Here is a 22,423-nt window from a genome sequence, read left to right on the forward strand (position 1 = left end):
AGTGGCATCACTAAAGGCTTATCTAAAGTTAAGAGACATAAGAAAATGGATTCTTTTCTCTACCAGTCTGAAGGATACTGGCTCATCATACCCACAAAAGATGAAATCTTAAGAAATTAAAGTTCTGAAAAACACATTTTAAGGTTCAATGTTTTCACTAATCTGAAACAGTTCAATTTTTTTTTGTGCTTTTCTTTTCTTCATAACACAAGATATGGACTGGCAAATACTCAAATAATGAACTGATGAATTAACACAGAATCAATGAGAATATCTTGGAAAAATCAAAATGATGATTACACATTATAAAGTAGTGATGTTCAAAACTGTGGCTGCATGTGGCTTCTCATAGAATTATATACTGACAGTACATTTATCGGGGCTCCAGAATTCTCACGTATTTCAAAATTCAAATGCTCATTCCTAAAAGTAACTGTAACCAAAAAACAAAAAACCAGCTATTCCTTACATGTAACACATTGATACTGGTCTTTCAATTTTTATAAAATTGAAAAAAAAATTGAAAACAGAAATGTTGAAAGATTACTGTAAACACCCATATACATAGCACCTAAATTCTATCACTAATATTCTACTGTAAGCGCATCATCATATACCAGCGTGTCCACCCTGCCATCCACCCAATTATTTAATGTTTTTCAAAAGTCACAGATATGTCTAAATAGGTTGGTATGCATATCATTAATTAGGGTTCAACATCATATTGGTGTGTTACCTCCTAAGGGAAAATTTATAAGCAATGAAGCACATAAATCTTAAATGTATTATTTCATGAGTTTTGACAAATGCTTATTTATATAATATAAAGCCTGTCAAAATATAGAATATTATCATCAACCCAGAAAGTTCTTCTGTGTCCCTTTTTCATCAATCCCTCCTCACAGGGGCAACTGTTTTATTTCCACTACAGAATCTGGAACCCAATATAGATGGAATTTCATCTGTTCTAGAACTTCATATAAATGGGAATAATATGTATAGTCTTGTGTAAGGCTTTGACTCAGCATAATATTTTTTTTAATGTTTATTTATTTTTGACAGAGAGAGAGAAACAGAGCATGAGCAGGGGAGGGGCAGAGAGAGAGGGAGACGAATCCTAAGCAGGCTCCAGGCTCTGAGCTGTCAGCACAGAGTCTGATGTGGGGCTGGAACTCACAAACCGTGAGATCATGATCTGAGGCGAAGTCAGACGCTCAACCAACTGAGCCACCCAGGCGCTCCGACTCAGCATAATATTTTTAAGATTCACCTGTGATCTTTTGTCTATCAGTATTTTGTTCCTTTGTATTGCTGAATGGTATTTGTTATCGATATTGTTTTAAACACCCAACTCCTAAATACTATAGTATGGATTCTGATTTTATTTCATACCTTCATATTGACATCAGCCCCATTGCCTACTAGAAGCTCTAAACACAACGCTCCATGTGTTGATGCAGCAGCAAAGTGCAAAGGAGTAAATCCTTTTTCATTCTTTTGATTTACATTAGCACCACAGTCTATAAGTTCATTCACTACAACATCTTGTCCATTATAGCAGGCTACATGAAGAGGTGTATTTCCATAGGCATTTGGTTCATTCATCTATTGGAAGAAAAAAAATCTCAATGTTATGAAGCAGTCTTGCTTCTTCCTTCAAGAATGAAGGTTATTTTAGCACTGTTGTGGTTGCAATCAAATTATTAAAGTGAGAAACAAGGATAAATACACAGATAAGGTTAATAATCATAAAGTTCTTTTAAAATAATGAATATTCACAAAAGCATTTTGGTGTGAAATAGATTTTGTACATTCAAGGAATATAATTTATACATACAATGTCTATTTCATGACAAAATTCAATGATTTCGAGAGAGAGATTTTAGGAAAACGAAAACTAAACGTATTTCTAAAAGCTTTCAAAGTAAGGTACAGTTGTAAGAGTTAAATCTAAGAATCATGACAAATTAATGCAAACTGAAAATTCTGAGATATACTGAATAACATGCATATTTTCAATCTTTTCACTTGAAGTTGTTAATGAAGATTAAGATTTTAAACAATGAGTGGCATCTTTTTCTACTTCATTTTTGCAACAAAGTTGGAGTATAGATATTTTCCAGCCTTACATGTTGACGCTGTAATAAAATGAATGTGTTCAAACGAATATGCTCAATGTTGAGAAGTAATTCTTGCAGCTCAAGTTTCTTTTTCATTTTGTTTCTAATAAAATAGGTGAATGCTTTATAGTTTTTTTTTCATTTTTTTTGTTTTTTAGAGACAGAAAGCATGTGAGATAGAAAGCATGTGAGTGGGGGAGAAGGGCAGAGGGAGAGAGTAAGAATCTTAAGCAGGCTCCACACTCAGCCCAGAGCCTGATGGAGGCTTAATCCCATGACCCTGGGATCATGACTTGAGCTGAAATCAAGAGTTGGATGCTCAACCAACTGAGCCACCCAGGTGCCTCTATATGGCTTTTGTGTAAAGAACCAGACCTTTGTCCAAAGAGATATCTGGCCTTTGCCCTTGTCTTCTGGGAGGTAATCTATGGCATACTTGATAGAAGGGTCCTTTATTTAGGGTGGGAGCTGGCTACACTGGATCTTAGAATAGGCTTGGCCACAGTCAATAGTGTAAGGGCAGGATCTGACCATGCCACATAAACCAACTGTGTCATTTGAGGAGAAGGGGGAGCTTTGGCGCTCTCTGTTATCAGTGGACTTGGAGACTGAAATCAACCATGTGGGTAATTGATCAATCAACCAATCACACTTATGTAATGGAGCCCCAATAAAATCTCTGAAAACAAAGCTACGGTGAGCTTTCCTGGTTGGCAAATACCATGAGCATATTCTCATATATTGATGCTAGGAGAGTAGGGAGTCCTAACTTCATCAGGAGAGAACAATTGAAGCTTTGTGTTTAGAATACTCCTGGGCCCAGCCCTATGTGTCTGTTCCTTTGGCTGATCTTAATTTTTATCTTTTTGTGTAATAAACCATGGATATAATAGTTTTCAGTAAATTTTTTGAATCCTAGTGAATTATCAAACCCGAAGGTAGTTCTGGGCAACACTCCAAACTTGTAGTTGGTTGGAAGTAAGGGTGGTCTTGTGTGCAGACTGTGCCCTCTAACTTTGAAGTTGGCCCCAACTTACCACAACTCTATTTTACATTTTCTTTTCTGATATCTCTGGGAACAGAAACTGAAGGAAGTGAAAAAGGAACACTTAACTTTGGTCAAAGTACCTAGATTTCATCACCAAAAGCTAAGACACATGGAATAGATTCCCCTCAGTCTCCAGAACTTTGAGAGATTGAATCTGTTGTTTTAAGTCCCTTACTTTATGGTAAATTGTTATGGCAGCCCTGGGAAGCTAATAAATTATGCAATTGGAGGCCACATGTCACTAAACAGCTCTAAGTCTGACCACTTATTTTGAAGAATGCTCTGTCACCATGGTTTACAAATGTTATTTTACTGTCAATAAAAGAAATTTTAAAAACTGCACTAGAATGGATGTGAAACAGAGCTACAGAATTGCTGAGCTGAAATAAAACTTCTATCTGTTCATACTCTACACGACCCTACTTAACAACATTAGGATTTTTGCAACTTCTCACAATCCTGACACATTTAGTAACTATTTGCTTGCTTCAGGCAGTGTTTCATATAATCCTTAAATTGAGTCTATTCAGCTCCACAATTCTGCCTTGCATTCTTTGTCCAACCAGACTACCATTTACATTTTATTGTTTTTATAATTGATCTAAAAACACCTCCCTCTGAGGCAAACCATAAGACCCTCTTAAATACTGAGAACAAAGTGAGGGTTGATGGGGGAGAGGGGAAAGTGGGTGATGGGCATTGAGGAGGGCACCTGTTGGGATGAGCACTGGGTGTTGTATGGAAACCAATTTGACAATAAATTATATACAATATTAAAAAAAATAAATTTTATGTGAAACTAAAAATAATAAAAAAAATAAAACACCTCCCTCTGGCAGAGCCTAACCCTCCTCTCTTGAAAAATTATTTTCAAGAGAGAAAGAGCTTGAACAGGGGAGGGGCAGAGAGAGGCTGGGGACAGAGGATCTGAAGCAGGCTCCACAATAACAGCAACAAGCCCGACATGGGGCTTGAATTCACAAAACGTGAGATCATGACATGACCCAAAGTCAGATGCTCAACCAACTGAGCCACCCAGGTGCTCCCTTCTAATTTGCTCTTTTTAATCTATTTTGAACAATCAGATGAGTTTGTCAAAACTGTACCTAAAATAAATATACTAAGAGAGGTATATAAGCACAAGTGCTTAAAGGATGGCCTGTGAAAGTGACAGGCATTCTTAGCTATCTCAATTCAGAAATCAAATACATTCTGATAAAGCAACAACCCTCCTAACCAGATTTATACAGTAAGGAACACTTATAGTTGATGGGTAAGAAGCCTTGAGTTTTCCTGCCTAGCTCTTGCCATTATTTTGTAATGTGAACTGCTACAGTCATTTAATGGGAATACTAGACTAACTACTAAGCAAGTAAGACTAACAGTAGAAACCCAGCCATTTAGGAAAAATAATCCAGTGTGTCTGATCTGCTCATTTCCATGGCTAAAATGGAGCTACAGGGCTTGAAATATGAAGCAGAAAAACCTGCATCGTCCATTCCCCTTTGGAATGTACTTTACCTCTTAATATACTTTGACTAATTACATGATCAGATATTAGTGCACTATTATTATGTAAAGAACTATAAATATCTAATTAAAAGACAAATATTATTGTATAAAATTATCTTTTAAGTTTGAAATAAATTCTGCCAACGAGGTAATCATAAACATATAAAATGCCTCCTTCATTTATACTGCCCAATCTATATACCTACATCAACTCCAAGATCCAGAAGGTACTTGACCACGCTGATCATTCCACTAGAGGCTGCTGCATGAAGAGGTGTATAAGACTTCTTATCCTTGCATGTCACTTCAGCTCCATGTGCCACAAGTAATTTCACTACTTCGATGTGACCTGAAAATGTGTTTAAGAGAAAAAATAAAAGCAGAGGAGCATATGGAAAATATGAAACATAATCGTGGGTATCTTTTAAAAAAACGTAAAAATGCAAATTAATAAATAAGTCACCAATAAATCAAGTTATAACCAGAGAAAGGATGGAAGAAAAAGAAGTATTCAGATAATTTCAATAAATCTTGACAGCGGTAAGTAATTGAAAACTACTGTATTTAGTATTTTATCCGGTGACAACCTTACAATCTATAACCCTCCGTTTGTCTAGATCTTGATTTCAAGGTTGTTTTAACACATTCGAGTTTTGTTTTTTTTTTAAATGTTATTTACTTTTGTGTGTGTGTGTGTGTGTGTGTGTGTGTGCGTGCGAGAGAGAGAAAGAGCGAGCTAGCGCAAGCGGGCGAGAGGCAGAGATAGGGAGACACAGAATCCAAAGCAGGCTCCAGGCTCCAAGCTGTCAGCACAGAGCCTGATGTGGGGCTAAAACCCACGAATCATGAGATCATAACCTGAACCGAAGTCGGACACTTAACCAACTAAGCCACCCAGGCACCCCAACACATTCAAGTTTTGAAGTTAGCTTTTTATGTCTGATATAACACGTAAGTTTATGTTTCTCTGCCTTAGTGGAATCTTATACTTGAAAATCTGGGAGTGACGTGGGCTTAGGTTTCTTTAAAATGTTACTCTTTAGAACATGTGGTTAAAGACTTCTTCTCCCCTATTACTTCCACCAGATGTCTTTAATCAACTTAGTTTGTTATTTACCTTTGTATCAATTAGGATAGGCTAGGTTATGTGTGCTGTGGTTAAAAATCAGTTCCCAAATCTCAGTGGTGTTTTATTTCTCATCATCACCATGATTGCTTGCCCAGAGGGCTCTGCTCAGTCACTCAAGGACCCAGGTTCATATAGCTGACACCACCTTGCATGTGGCCAGCCAGTACCAAAAGGAGGAATAGACTGCAGAATCTATCTTGAATCAGCAATTAACTGCTCTGGTCCAGAGGTGATGCTGCTATCAATTCACTAGTCAGAACTAGTACCAGGCCCCACCATACCATACAAGGAGGCCAGGAAGGGGGACATGTGTCCAGAAAGAAGGAGAACCACTATTCTCTTTTTATATCTCCTTGGTCTTTATCAGGCTAGATTATACAGTGCTTTTTCCTCCTCCCATAATGCTTCCCATCCTTGTGCCTTTGTTCATGGGATTCCTTCATTGCATGGAATGTTCTGCTTGGATGTCTCTTTCCAAGGATTGTTACTAACCCTTGAAGGCCCACATCAGTTCCCATCTTCCCTGATCAACCCCGTTATCTCTCTTCCCTAGAAGCCTTATAAGCCAAAAGCACTACATACCTGTAAATACTATCTAATAAGTATATAATACCTTCTGATGGTTCTTAAACTTGAATCATTATTTATTTAATTGCCTCTAATTACTTTTATGTATTAGCTTCCCAAATATATATTTTCAAAGGCAAAGGTATATTCCACAGGGCTGAGAACAGTGTTATAAACATATAGGCACTCAAATATTTGTTAAATAAATTGTTCATGACACCATTTTTTTATATCCCTTCATAGGGAATGAATATGTAAAGTTAATAACTATAAAAATGAGGCTTTCAAACATAGGCCCCTCTTCCTTGACAAAATTAGGCCAGGTTATAAGATGCACAAAGAATCAAGTAGATTTAATTGTTTATATGTAAATTACCAACTAAAGTGGATACTTTCAGCTATTTTTGCCCCATCTCAATAAGAAATCTCTACCATATTTTTAGGAAAAAAACCAAAGGAATATCTATCAAATCATTAGGTGCCAAATCAAATGTAATTATCACATAAGAGTATCACCTGGCCCAAAGATCACTCACTACACATTACCTTTTGATCTATGGCTCTAGAAAGATAGCTACTTGCATTTATTGTAACGTGTGAAAATCAGTACCTAGAAGCCTCACACATAAACATAGCTTTTCAACTGGGCAAATGCATATTATTCACTAATACACCAAAAAGAAACAAAGTTCTCTTGATGTTTAAGACTAAAAGGCTCATAATACTAACATACTAGAAAAACTTCAAAACCAAAACATCATTCATATAAATGGCACAGAACGTATTAATTGTACATATAAACTAGTAGGTGCCAGGAAGTATGAACTTCTCCTAACATCAATAAAACTTGAAAAGGGGCTACGCATAGGCAAATTTACAATTTTAAAACTGACAAATACTTATTTAAGCACATTTCAGAAATATGGATAAATTCCTTTAACTGAGCCACTGAAAATATGAAAAAAGGGGCCTCTCCACAGCCAGTTTGAGGGTGACTTATTTAAAAGAAAAAAGGGAATAAAGTTCCAGAACGAAATAAATGATATTTGTTCTACCTACATTGTGGCCCTGGCCAGAACAAGTACGTGTCCTCCCTGTCAATTTATAGACTTATGCTACCAGGAAGACTAGATTTCATGTAATTTGTCTAGGTGTAGTTTTAGAAAATGGCATTCTTTGGACATGTATAGTATACATGATTTTACTTGAAAAATTCCCTGAATTTTTCTTTTGTTCATGACTGTGTAAAAATAAGGAAAATGAACTGTGATCAGAATTTGTAAGTCTTTATGAAAAGGAAAGGAAGGAGAAAAAAAATACTATTTCATATTCATTCAAATTATGCACTGCTTTAAGAAGAAATTCGGGAATGAGTTGCTAATCAAGGTAATTAATATTTATTCAGTACTTTCTATGTCAAAGTCATCATGGTAAGGTGATTTGAGGTAGAACTTGGCTGAATATTGCTAAAAGTACTGAAAGCAACAGAAAAGATGAGTGTATAAAAGGGATATCAATGGAGGTTCACAGTCAGAGTGAACATAGGGTAGGGAGGGGGATATGATGAACTCTTCAGGGATAGAGATACCGCTGCCAAACACTGACACATAATTCAGTAACAGCATAGGGATAAATGGTAGAGTCTAAGAGAAGAGTAAGGGGAACTTCAACCAGGGGATAGAAGTCCAGGGCAAATAAGAAGTTTGTGAGAAATAAATTATAAGAAGACTACATGTAATTTTAATGTCTCTTTCACAAATACTGACAGATTCTCTGAATATAACCCTAGTAGGGCCAAAGACCTGGACACCGGGCTTGTCTACATGTTTAGCTCTCTTTAATCCTGAATGCTTAGAACAGCTGAACAGTTTTAGAAACTATGTGTCAACACTCTTCTTCTTCCATGCTGAAAGAGATAGGGAAAGGAGAATTATAAATCCCTGAATGTCTATGCTCAAAAATTAAATGAGGCCCAAGAAACACAGAATACCTTTTTTAATCCACAACTGGCCTGAAAAGTGACATTCAGTGCACAAAGAAAACAAAGCTATCAAAGGAGGGCTCCTGAGATATACACACCCAGCTATTCTGGGAGCTCAATTAGAGGCAACCCACAAAATCTGCTGGCCTTCAATTTCATGAAAACAACTGCTTAGTTAAGTCTTAATTCTTTGGAGGTAAGAGGCCTGATGAATTCTGCTTCATGTTTAAACCCTTTAACATAAGGTGTACCAAATCATTCAGAATAGATGCTCTAAAACTATCTGGAAGGATAAGCTACAGAAGAATATTCAGAAAAGTCCCCAAGATTTAAAATATGAAAAATATACAGGCTGTGAGGAAGGGACTTCCGGATGCTACAGGAGACGGGCTTCTGGATGTTTTACTTTCAAGTTACAGAAGAAAATTGCCCATGATATAACTAGAGGCATGAATCTCTGGTGTGAGAGAAATACCAGAAGCCCAAATGTTCAGCATCTGGCTTTCAAAACAGGGACATCTGACAAGGATATTAACCTTCAAGAACCTTCATTTTTGATCATTCCTTATACTTACACTAAAGGTCAGACTTGCAATTCATTATGGATTCTGCTGCTTTTGGTTTTTTCTACTACAGGCAAAAAATGCTGGACCTTGGGGTTATCTACACAACTGGTTTGAGCTCATTTATTTTCTTCCAATGTCATATTTTACAATTTTATATAGTTTTAAAAATTAATAATCTTCCATCAAAGCTTCCTTTAATTTTTTATTTTTATGTCAGAAACAGGAAAAGACAAAACCAAGAGCAGGGAGTCCTGAAGATAAGCTATGCCTATAAGAAGGGTGGCTAGCTAAATGTCTTTGTAATTAGGTAGTATGCATGGCAAATCAGGGAATGACTCTAGTATTACACATAAGGTGTCAATCCATATGTGATTTTTCTTAAGCCAGAGGAGCCAAAATAGCAGAAGGAGAATTATAACCTTTGGCAGGGAAGAGAAAAAATTCTGAGGCTCCATCGCTACAAAGGGAGGAAGAGTTCTTTCAGTTTTGAGAAACTTGAAAAATGAATGTCTATATCCAGCTCTTCCTCCCAGAGGTACAACCCTAGCCTTGTAGGACTTGCAAGGTTCGTGTCAGGTTGTACTTCCTCCATACTTAGAGATTTACTTCCACCTGCATGGTTTTAGCACCCACAAGCCTGTTCTTTTTGTGCACTTAAAAATATCTTGAGGTAGGCTCAAGATCTGCCTGCACTCTAGCTGTCCAAGTCACCTTAAGAACCAATTAATGTTTCTGTTAGTACTCTGGTTGCCTGGTTTTGGGTAGTTTACCCCAAGACTGTTTTCCCACGAGCTCTGTCAGGTTGTAGGGTGCAATTTTGCAAATCCCAAGATTTTTCAAGAACATATACATGTCACAGCAGAAAAGCCTACACTCTAAGCCTTAGTTTCTTTCTGTGAAATTACTGTTGTAGAAATCAAACACGATGTTGCCTATTCAACCCAGTGGCCCAAAATAATAGGCTTCTTAAAGCATCTTCATAACTTCTATCTTAATATTCCCATGAAAACAAGGATGGATATAAGAATGGGCTTCTAGTAAACCACCAACTAAGATTATGCTTCCCAGACTTGGGTCTAGGATGTCTCTCCCTTTAAAAGTAAACAGAATTATTTTCAAACAGCTTTAAGAAAACTGGACCTGAAATGTCCCCCACTACCAGGCTGGGTCCACTTGGGCAGCAAATTTAGATATGGTGTAATTGCTCACTATCCTTAAAAACAGATGTTATACCAAATGCAAGAACTAAAATGTACAAATTTTCCTGAATACATAATGTCAAAAAATGAAACTTAAAACATACATACCCATATATGCTGCCCAATGAATTGCCCGTCTATCTTTCTTGTCAAAAGCATTAATATTGGCACCTCTAGACAAGAGTAGTTTGACCATCTGTAATAAGAATAAACACAGTTTCATCAAAATTCAGAAGAAGAACTGTTCATGAATATCCCTTATGATGACTACTCATCTCAATCTCTGTGGCACTGAATTTCTGTGTTGTAGACTAAACAGTGAAGACCCTTTAACATAATTCAATAAATAATAGGACAAAGTATGAAAAAAAGATTTACAATGCACGTTATTGAAGTCAGGCATCAGTATCTTTTAAAGATGCCCTTTTGTGTCCTGTCCTGGTATTTTATGAACAAAGAAGTACAAATATGGGAAGTCTAAAGGTGGAATATTTAACAACAGGTTTTATTTCTTTTAATAGCCCAAAGTGCTGTTAAGATGTAAAGTGCATTCTTATCCCAGAAATGTCTTAAACTTAATTCAAACACAAACGTAGTATCTATAATACGGTTAGATCCAAAGGTCACTGGGTAGTCTACTTACCTCATGATGTAGTACCTCATAGATTTCTATTCTGTCTAACCATATTTATGATAAGTTTCCCCACAGGAAAGGGCATTCCATGTTCCAAAAAAGGGGACGTATCTTGTGACCTTAACTGCAGTGAAGGCAAGGATTCTTTATGTTGCAAAAACAGAGGAACAGTGAAAACAACACTGCAGCCACTAGCACTCAGGCATGGAATCTTGGGAATGTCACTTTATCTCTGAGTTTCTGTGTCTGCAACAAAAATGAAGGATGGGCAAGCTGGCCTCAAAGGTTTTTTTGTTACTCTGTATTCCCTTCTTTACTAAGTCTTTTATGTACACATAAACCTTACTCTTTACCATGACAATATCTAACATGAAGCAATGATTGTTGTAGAAGATAACTAAATACTGGGGTGCCTGGGTGGCTCAGTCAGCTAAGTGTCCACCTTCAGCTCACATCATGACCTCATGGTTCGTGAGTTCAAGCCCTGCGTCGGGTTCTGTGCTGACAGCTTGGAGCCTGGAGCCTGCTTCAGATTCTGTGTCTCCCTCTCTCTCTGCCCCTTCCCTGTTTGTGCTTACTCTCTCTCTCTCTCTCTCAAAAAAGAGAAAAAGACAAAGAAAAGAAAACTAAATATTAATTTTCTTAAATTATTTCCTTTCATGGTCTGTTATCAAAGAATTCTTGACTAAACATTGACAATAAATGGTAAGAAAATATTTTCTAATCTCTGTTTTCCTTTTTTACTATCTTTCTGGGAGCAAAATGAAACTGCTCTATCTTTCTGGATTATTTTTCCCACAATGCCAGAACATACTTTTCACATTGTGTTTAGCTGGCAGTGCTCTCCTTCATCTTCTGTTGTCCTTTGACCATGAAATTCAAGTGTATAGGGCTATATCTGATATGTAAACTTCAAAATTTGAGAATGTTGTATCACAAATTTTATCATGAAAAGAAGTCGAGGGTTTGCTAAAGGCAAAATTAGACAAAAATGAGCAAGATGGATATTTCTGTTTGCTACTACCATGGATTGAGTGGCTAAAAAGGGCAAGTTCATTAATAATTAGACTGGTGAGTGAGAGGATGATGGGAGAGAGAATCACTGTCTAACTGAACACTACCTACCTCACCATGTCCACTAAAAGCTGCATGATGTAATGCGGTCCTCCCCGCTCGATCAGACACGTTTACATTACTTAGAAGAGGTACCAAAGCTTCAGCACACTTTACAGCTTTATTAGCAGCAGCGATGTGTAAAGGGGTTTGCCAATTTTTGTCTCGAGCATTGACATCTGCAGAATGCTTCAAAAGTACCTGCACTGCTTCCTAAAACATATGAAGGTAAAAGTTACAAAAGACAAATGAGTTAACAGTTTTAGAAATTATATATATATAATATATACATATATTATATATATTAAGGAATCATATATATAATTTACATACTATATATATAAATTATATATATTAAGGAATTAAAATTTCCTAAGGAAATAAAAAGTCTGGCAGAACCTGCTATAAATGAGTCGGATTTATTCACGAAAATAAAATATTCTGAACTAAAGGCAGTACTACTCAGAGCCATTATAAAATGCAATGAGATAAAACATTGCCCTTTTCTGTTGTCCAATTAAAGGCATACCAACATTAAAATGTGCAAGAAATACTAACAAATATTCTTTAAAAACATTCATCAGTTCTCGTTTTTCTAGATGGCAAGATACAATTAATTTATACTCTAAATAGTTTTAAAGAGAATTATTACTTTGACAATAAATACATAAAAATTTAAAACATACTGTCTCCCAAATTAATATACATGTTGTATTTTATAAAAGGAGAAATCGCTAGGATCTGGAGAGAAACAGACCAACAGGTAAATAAAGAAACAGATGCTGTGATGCTAACTGGTGAGAAAGTTAACAGGCAATTTAAGAGCTTAGTATCCAAAGGGATTTGTCTTCCAGAAACACAAGGAAAACTTCACAACACATCTATAAATTGGCCTCATGGCTAGATACTAAGGAATCCAGTATGCAATCTACAGTAAGCAATATAGTCAGAACTAAACTTAGCAATAAGTTTTTCCTTGTAGTAATAATCCTATCTTTGGCAGATGAATGACGAACTATGTATGAAATAAAAAGGCCCAGAACAGAAATCATCTCAGTTCATTTACCAGGTAGAACTATTTAAGTCTAGTAATAATGACCCTTGGTTTTCTTAAAAAAAAAAAAAAAAAAAAGAAAAGTACATGAAAAGTGCTCGAAAGCATCAAATAACTATAAGTAGCAAGGAAGACTAAACAAAATACTATCATCTCTGATTCACACATAGCTTTCAAGGCCTTTCAAATAAAAAGTAATCAGAACTGTCTGAAATATGGGAAACAGCATAAATACTTATTAACAGGACTGACAAAGGCTAGAGAGAGGCCCAGTAACCTATCAATCTGCTAAGGAAGTCAGCCAGTCATATACATGTATATGTGCGTATATATATGTATAGGCCTACTCTAGACCCCACAATTCCACTCGTTATCTGCCCAACAGAAATTTAAAAAGACCCATCCAAGAATGTCCACAGTAGTTTTATTCATAACAGCCACAAACCAGAAATGCAAGCAGCCATTAACAGGAAAATGGATAAACTATTGTACATCCATATAATGAAATACTCTTCAGCAATAAAAGGAATGAACATTCAATTCACGTAATATGGAAGACTCTCAAAAATATTAAGTTGGGGGCCCTGGTTGACTCAGTCGGTTAAGTGTCTCTTGGTTTTGGCTTAGGTCATTATCTCAACAGTTCGTGAGATCAAGCCCTGAGTTGGGCTCCGCACTGACAGCACAGAGACTGCTTGAGATTCTCTTTCTCTCTCTTTCTGCTCCCCTGCTCTCAAAAAACAAACACCCAAAACCAAAAGACAACCAACAACAACAAAACTTAAAAAAGTATTAAGTTGAACAAAAGAAGTCAAGATACAAGAGTACATACTGTATGGTTCCATTTTTATAAAGCTCTAGAATAAGCAAAATTATTCTATGGTGGAAGAAATCAGAACAGTGGTTGCCTCGGGGACAGGCAAGACTGACTAGAAAGGGACATGAGGTAACTTGCCAGAGTGATGGAAATCTTCCATATCTTGATTGGGAAAATGAGTGGATACGTGTGTCCAAACCCGACTACACATGTGTTCATTTACTGTAAATTATACTTCAATGAAAAAAAGGAGTATAAAGAAAAGGATACAGATAGGAAGTGGTACAAACACACCATCAGGATTCTCCAACTCAAGAAGGGTATATTATGATTTGGAGGATAAAACTAACATTATCCTGGGAAATGTTAGTAGATATGTTGATGGATGTACTAGAAAATAATTAAAAACAAAATGAAGAATTTATAATTGGATTAAGTTAGGCAAACAGTGGGAATAAGTGCCAGGCTTCCCTTATTCATTCCCACTCTGGAATTCACAGTGTATACTTCTGAAAAGTATGGAGAATATTTATGTTCCATTAGCAAGAAATAGAAAAATCAAAACTATTTTTTTGTTTTGCTGAAAAGCAAGAATAAATCCAGTTAATGGTATGTGAGGGTGGGTAAGACGGCACCTAAGAAACGCTATAAACATAGTTACCAAGATCCTAGAATCAAGACAGACCAAAGTTTGAACAAGGGGTTCACTACTATGGACCAAATTGTGTTCCCCCACAATTCATATGTTGAAGCCCTAACACCTCCCAGTGTGACTATATTTGGAGACAGTGTCTTTGGGAGGTAATTGAAGTTAAATGAGATCATAAGGGAGGCAACCTGATCTGATACTTTAGAAGAAGAGGAAGTGAGAAAGATCTCCCCCCCCCTTTCTCTTTACCATGTGAAGATACAGTAAGAAGTAGCAGTTTGCAAAGCCCAGAAGATAGCCCTCATTAGAAACTCTGCTGGACCTTGATCTGGGACTTCCAGCCTCCAGACTATGAGAAAACAAATTTCTGTTGTTTATGCCACACAGTCAATAATATTTTGTTATGGCAACCCAAGCTGACTAACGTATCTACCATTTATCATTCACAATAGGATGTCAGATCACAATAGCAGTAATCTTTGAAAATTCAGAAAAAAACAAATCTCTACAGACTAGAGGGAGACATTAAACCAAACCAAACACGCGGATTTCTAGAAATTACAATCAATAAGCCTGTTGTCAGAACTAGTAAAACTCTAGATCATATTATCAGCACATTATAAGTATTTAGAAAATAATATAGGAATAATAAAAGGTATATACGGTTCCACTAATGATAAATATTACCATAGCAACCTTAATTCCAATTTTTCCATTATTAGAGGCTATGTATGTGTAAGAAATACTCCATTATTAGAGGCTATGTATGTGTAAGAAATACTCCATTATTACAGGCTATGTATGTGTAAGAAATACTCCATTATTACAGGCTATGTATGTGTAAGAAATATGTAAAGTTAAGAAATGCCTTGACTTTAAAAAATCAGCTAAGTAGGGCACTCGGGTGGCTCAGTCAATTAAGCAACCGACTTTAGCTCAGGTCATGATCTCATGGTCCATGGGTTTGAACTCCGTGTTAGACTCTGTGCTGACAGCTCAGAGCCTGGAGCCTGCTTTAGATTCTGTCTGTCTGTCTGTCTGTCTCTCTCTCTCTCTCTCTCTCTGCTCCTTCCCTTTTCATGCTCTGTATCTCTCTCTCTCTCTCTCTCAAAAATAAACAAACATTAAAAAAATTTTAAGAAAAAACTCAGCTAAATATCCTATGACACAGATTTTAATAAAATTATGACATATGGGGTGATGACAAAAGGTTAAATAATTTTGTCTAAAGAGTATTTATTCATTGCTTGGGGTCCACCTAGAAGAGTTTCTACAGCACTAGCTGTCTGTGGCTCTGCCTTTTTAAAAGCAATTCTTACCATTGATTTGAAGTCAGGCATGGGAAAAAGAAGGGCTAACACATTCGCAAATAAACGTAATAGTGGGAGGGACTGCTAATATCTCATGTGATAATATAAATTTGGGGTCTTGACAGAACTAAGATGTAATTCCTAAAGTTAAAAATGTAAATGTATATCTTCCAGAGGATTTAGCAGTGTGATGTGGCTTCTTAAAAAAAACAAGCTAAAAAAAACAAAACAAGAACACACAAAAAGCCCTAATACTCAGTAATCAATTTATTCAGAAGAATACTCAGCATTGAGAGAGCTAAATTGTATGCTCTGACTTGAAGAATGGCAGTCACAAATCACCACTGGAGAGGAGATGAGTCAGCCAGCCAATACGATGAGGTGTGTGGAAGCCATGTCACTGAGGGAGAGTGAGGAGTTTAGGATTTGTAACCCAAAGCAGCCTTTCTCAACCCAGGTAAAGTGCAGGAATTAAGCACTAAGGCATCCTCTTTGTGACGAATTAACTTCTCCACTATGTTCTATGATGGTGTTAGCTTCCAAAGGCCTTGGAGGATTGGCACCCTCTTTAGGGCTTTCTTCTCTCACAGTACTTCAAAAACATAAACCAAAGCTGCCTAAAATTTTGTCTTCTCCATACCCTTCTGTGGCTATATTTCCTTATTCAATGACATTAAGTACAGCACTCTTTTGCTCTCAGGATGTAGTAGAAAAAATGAAAAGAACATGGGTGCAACTGGTATTCTTAACTAGGTTTCCTACAAAAGAATACTACTACACAGCCCAGTAATTTTTAGGCTGAAAGCATACTCAAGAAACTTATTAAGATCACTGCTTTCTAACCTACAGCTTGCCTGTAAGTTCAGGCTAAGTACATAGTTTTAAAAAATCAGCTGTTAAGTCTTTGGGCAGAACCTGCAACCTTCCTCTAATATTAATTACCTTAAGAATTTCTGGTCTGTTTTACAATCTCTACAAATATGCAAAGTGTCCCTTATGACTTAATTTGGCAAAACTCCATTAATTTTAATAATCATATTCCCAAGGGTCATACTAAAAACTGGATAGGTATGACTAACTTATTAATAGGTCCCAATGACAGTAATGTTTATCTTCCTTAACTGCCTTGTTTACAGAAACTCTTTATAAGAGGGCTAATCACAAACTTAACATTACCAAGGAATTTCAGAATTCAAAATATTTTGGTTAATGTCTTAGTTTTCATGATAATCCCCAGATCTGCCTAAGATCACAGAGCTAGAAAGTGGCAAGTGATATCTGTAGCCAGTTTCTCCAGATCCAAGTTGCACATTCCAGCAGCTACAGCACATCACAGACCCAGATGTGGTAAGATGTGCTCCAGTGCACCACCCACGGTTCTCTCCCTCCCGTTCCTCCCAACTAGGAGGCTACAGCTAACAGACTGCTGCAGTCACGTTGCAGGGTTTGAAATCCCTCCCAGCCGCTCACCCTCTACTTCTCTTCACTTGTTTAATTCTTGTTCTGGGTTCAAGATGTAGTTCATAATGAGAAATACAAAGAAAAGTGAAGAGATAAGAGTTCTTTGGACACAATGCATTTTTAAAATGCACCGAATACATTTTAGAAAGAGTAAAATGACAGAAAAAAGAGGGTCTAGGTTTTCATCCCATTTCTGCTACTCAAAAGTTGAGTGGTTTCTGGCAAATGATGAACTACAATTCCCTCAAAATAACTATCTTACAAGGTGTCATGAGGACTAGAAGTATGAAAAACATAAAAATGAATGTTCTCCAAAAATGTCAGTTATCTTGAAGAGTAAATAGTATAGGGTTACAAATAAGAAGAAGCTGTTCTTCCCCATAAGACACCTAGAATTTTTAGGTTATATATTTAGAACTGGTAAAATGTGAGATCGAGCAATGTTTTTGAAGCTAATTTCATTGTTTAACCAAACGATACTTCAATGAATCGCTATATACTGCTGAGATTATTTCTTGATTACACTCAGCAGAACCTCTGCAGCCTGTCCATTAGAGATAAGATTGAGGAGGATTTTATAAGATAACAAATAATTTCTCTTGTAGGACATATACAAGGAGGGTTTTCTATTCTTTGCTATTTCAGACTCTTCAAGAGACCTTAGTCACAAAAGAGAAATGGGGAACACTTAACTTGGTTTGTACAAATTCTAAAGTCAAATAACCAATCTAGGTATTTTCAGTTGCTTTTTCCTACTTGTGAAAACACAGAATTTTAATATGGGCTCACAGGCAGGCCTACTTATAATGTTTTTATATATGATGTATTTACTAAGAGAAATTTCATACCTCACTACAAGATGCAACTGCTCTGTGTAAAGGTGTCAACCATTTGCTGTCTTTGGCATTAACTCTAGCTCCTGCAACAAGAAGAAAAAAATAAATTGAAATATTTTACATAAAATATTTTAAATAAATTTCCTGAAATATTAGTTATATATAGTCCAAATTGGGTAAGTAACAACTGAAAAAGTAGTACTTCATTTTTTTATACTTTTTGCTAATAAATTACCATTAAATCACAAAACAAAATTCTCCAATAAGGTATTAGCTCTTTTTATTAAAAATAAAAGAAACATCCTTTTATATATAGACTAGAAAAGCACCTTTATACAGAGCATATTAAAGTAAAAATAAGATCCCATTTTAAATCGTGTCTTAAAAAAGTCAAATACTTAATAAGAATACTCCTATGTAAAACGCAGACCATTACAAAGTCTTCATTACATTTCTTTACTAAGAATCTATCATGGTATAAAGCAATATAATATCAAAATAGTTCTTCAATGAGGATAAAAACTGCATTAGGTATTCCTGTGTAAAATGGATACAATGGCTACCGACTTAAGGAAAAAAAACTGAGAAAGAAATGAATGAACCCACATGTCCTTCTGGGTTACACCTAAAGGTTTAAATAATTACAAAAATATCAACTACGTACAGTTATTTAAAAATCATTGCTGGGGCACCTGGGTGGCTCAGTCGGTTAAGCATCAGACTTGGTTTCAGGTCATGATCTCACAGTTTGTGAGTTCGATCGAGCCCTGTGTCGGGTTCTGTGCTGACAGCTCAGAGCCTGGAGCCTGCTTCAGATTCTGTCTCCTCTCTGCCCCTCCCCTACTCACACACTGTCTCTCTTTCTCTCTCTCAAATATAAATCAACGTTAAAAAAATTATAAAAAGTCACTGGCAATGGATAAAAATTGTCCTTAATAGAATATAAATACATTTAGTGAGACCAAAAAAAAAAGGAGGGAAAAATCTATTGGCTATATAAAATCCACTGATTTTGTACCTAAATCCCAACCAAACAGAAGCAGCAACCAAACTGTAGCATCAGTATATATCTAAGTAAAAACACACAGCCCCAGCTCTTAAAAGTGTAGAGGGACTGGCAATAGGTCCTACACTATAAACAATCCTATATTTATATCCAAGATCATTACTAGCTAGTAAGAAAGGCCTTTAGATATCTAGTCCAAACTCCTTATTTTCTAGATGATGAAACACAGGTACGGCAGATAGCTTAACATCAAAGTATAGTAGAACCAAGGCTAAATTCAGATGTCTAATGTTTACACTGTATGTTTTGAGTGTGAGGTTCCAGGGAATAATCAAGTGCAGTGACTCGAAGTTACAGCTCTAGTAACTACTAGCTATGGGTTCCTAACTAGCTGCGTGATCCCTCTCAACCTGTTTCTTCATCTATAAAGCAGATCTCCTAATACCTTGTTACAAAGATTAACATGATAAACACACAATATATGTATATTAGAATAGATTTAAAAGTCTTGAATGTGAGAGAAAAATGAAATGAAATGTAAGTGTATAAAACCATCCACAAATGTAAGAAGTTGAAATTCTGAGAGTAGCTAAACTCTGAGCAGTGACAGTGAGGACACTGAAAGAATCAAGAACCAACATGAGAGCTTTTCATGATTGTTCAGTTAGGCTTTGGGCAAAAGACAGGGGCTCAGCAAAATGAAGAACAGCTACAGAGAGTAGTATAATATTCATGTAATAAACATCTGAACAACCATCTGCTAGGCTCTTGGGAGACCAAAATGGTTAAAACACAGACTGCCTGAGTACAATAAAGTCAGCATTTATTTTGTGTAAGATCATCATCAAAAATCATCATGTAGATAGTGCAAACATTTTAAATGTTTACTGGTTAGGAGGTTAGAGTCCTTAGAGACAATAAAGGGCAATACAGAAGCTAGGCTTCTTCATTCTCCCATTTATCTGGTTGGAATTTCAATTGTTCTCCATTATCCTTGTACCTCTCTCTACAATTTTTTATTTATGTGCATAGTTGAAAGGCAAGAATTGGCCTTAAAGCCTCAAAGGTAGTGACACACTTAGAAAAGACAAGTACTCAGGACAAAGGCAGAAAAGAATGAGGCCTGATTATGGACCTTCAGCAAATGGGAAGGGTCAAAAGTCTGGCTGCAGATATTAATTAACAAGGAAATAGAATGTGGCTGTCATGAAAAATGAGAAGAATCTTTATGTGCTGATAAAGATCTGAGAAATAAAAAGTGAAAAAAGCAGTGAGAACTGTTTGAATAATATTCTTTAATTTTATGTAGAAAATGGAAGAGATAAGTATCACGGAAAAGATAAATATCTATATTCATATTTGCTTTATATGCAGAAGGAAACTCTGGAGGAACACTAAGACATTAATAACAGTGGTTGCCTATACATTTGTGTAGGTGGTGGGGTACAATGAGAACTGTGTGATAGAGGACTGGGGTAGAAAGGCAACTTCACTGTACCACATACCTTTAAATATATATTTAAAATTTTTAAAATAAAATTGAAATATGACTTACTAAAAAAAAAAAAAAAAAGAAATGTACTGAAGAAGGAATAAAAGGAATGGCCATAAAAAATTCCAAGAATTTGGCTTCAATTGCTTCAAATTGGAAAGTAACTAGGAAGAAAGTAAAGATAGGTTTGTCTTTCTTTGGAACAGTTATCACATACACAGTTGAAGGACGAAAATCCAATTTTCATGGCCATTTGTCAGCCCAAAGTAAAAGACTCTGCTGGTACCATTTTTCCACTTTAAGTTATGATAATTAAGTAGTCTTTCTTTCTCTTCACTTATTTTTTAATGTTTTTTTTTAATGTTTATTTAATGTTTCTCTTTGAGAGAGAGAGAGAGAGGGTGAGAGAGTGGGGGAGAGGCAGAGAGAGAGGGAGACACAGAATCTGAAGCAGGCTCTGAGTTGCCAGCACAGAGCCTGATGTGGAGTGTGAACCTACAAACTGTGAGATCATGACCTGAGCCAGTCTGACTCTTAACTGATTGAGCCACTCGGGTGCCTCATCTCTTCACATTTAATAACAAATTTTATTGTTTTTATTATTTTTTAAATGTTTATTTTTGAGAGAGAGAACGTGAGCGGGGGAGAAGCATAGAGAGGGAGACACAGAATTGGAAGCAGGCTCCAGGCTCTGAGCTGTCAGCACAGATCCTGATGCGGGGCTCAAACTCATGAACTGTGAGATCATGACCTGAGAAGCAAATTCGGACACTTAATCGACTGAGCCACCCAGGTGCCCCATAATAACAAATTCAAAGTTAATTTATCAAAAAACATGAGTGACTGTAACAATCCACTGATAGTTTACTGAGGATACAAAATACTACTACTTGCTATTAATGTAACAGGCAACTTGATTAAAAAATCTGGCTTGTTCTTTGTAGATTCTAAAGATAGTTATCTGAAGGAAGATGAGCACCATCGAATTTTAGACATCTGATCATATCTTTTTCAGAATACACTCATCTTTTGTTTAAACCATGTGTTTCTTCTAATAGCATTAATCAAATGTTTTAATTCCTTGGAAATTAAAAGTCAAGTATATGAGAAATGGTTGAACTACTTCTAAGGACACCAACAGAACAAATATCTTGCCTGCCCACATCCATTAATTAGTATGCGCTTTACATATTAACAGGCAAATACGGCATAGCAATGCACATTATAAGAGCAGCAGTGGGTATAAAATGAAAATGGAGTAACAGCAACAAGCATGGTGGCACACTTCAGATGGCCAGGCTCCCAAAAATCATCTTATGAGAATTGTGAAGGTAACCAGACTTCTGTTCTACACAGACGGCTCCAAAATTAACTATATATTCATAAACACAAACTACAAAGTAATTCCACTAATGGAAAATATATTTCTAGAGTAAAGTTTACTAGTCTAATAGCTGAAAACCAGTCACAATGGCTAACAATGAGGAAAAAAGATCATATCAACTTAAAACATAAAACAGCCTTCAAAGAGAGAAAATCAAAATGTAACAGCTCTAGTGACTACACCACATACTCTATACATGGCAGAGTATAATATTTGTGGTTTCTAAATCACCAAGAAAGAATTAATTCCTTTACTATTTCCTAATCATCAAAACAGAAGAGAATATATAACAGCAGCTCCATCCCTAGTGTTGAAGTTAGGTTACTGGGAGGCCCTCGGGTAAGAGGAAGAAGTGCTGAGAAATTGAAGAAAATTAAGATAGGAATTTAAGAATGGTATTACTGACTGACTACTGCAAACCAACATTTACAGAAAATCTCTCAGTGCAAGAAGCACATTTCATTAAATCCAAGACAGTTATGTTCAATAGTATACCAAATACTTTCTTTACGAAACTCCCCCCGCCGCCACAAATCCACATATAA

General features: G+C 36.2%; 1 protein-coding gene across 12 annotated transcripts in view; it reads right to left on the reverse strand.

Moving 5' to 3' along the window:
* ANKRD28 (ankyrin repeat domain 28) overlaps window positions 1-22,423 on the reverse strand; it is a 191,290-nt gene that overhangs the window by 48,745 nt on the left and 120,122 nt on the right. For 7 of the 12 annotated variants that reach the window (XM_053221471.1, XM_053221472.1, XM_053221470.1 and 4 more), the window contains 5 exons: window positions 18,009-18,079; window positions 11,882-12,082; window positions 10,231-10,318; window positions 4,887-5,029; window positions 1,393-1,605 (listed from right to left, as the gene is read on the reverse strand). In XM_053221471.1, the coding sequence (XP_053077446.1) occupies window positions 1,393-1,605; window positions 4,887-5,029; window positions 10,231-10,318; window positions 11,882-12,082; window positions 18,009-18,079 (716 nt within the window). The remainder of the gene's footprint in view (window positions 1-1,392; window positions 1,606-4,886; window positions 5,030-10,230; window positions 10,319-11,881; window positions 12,083-18,008; window positions 18,080-22,423) is intronic. The other 5 variants (XM_053221474.1, XM_053221476.1, XM_053221475.1 and 2 more) reach the window with 1 other exon arrangement.

The sequence above is a fragment of the Acinonyx jubatus genome, chromosome C2 (genome assembly GCF_027475565.1).
Source record: "Acinonyx jubatus isolate Ajub_Pintada_27869175 chromosome C2, VMU_Ajub_asm_v1.0, whole genome shotgun sequence".
NCBI lineage: Eukaryota > Metazoa > Chordata > Mammalia > Carnivora > Felidae > Acinonyx > Acinonyx jubatus.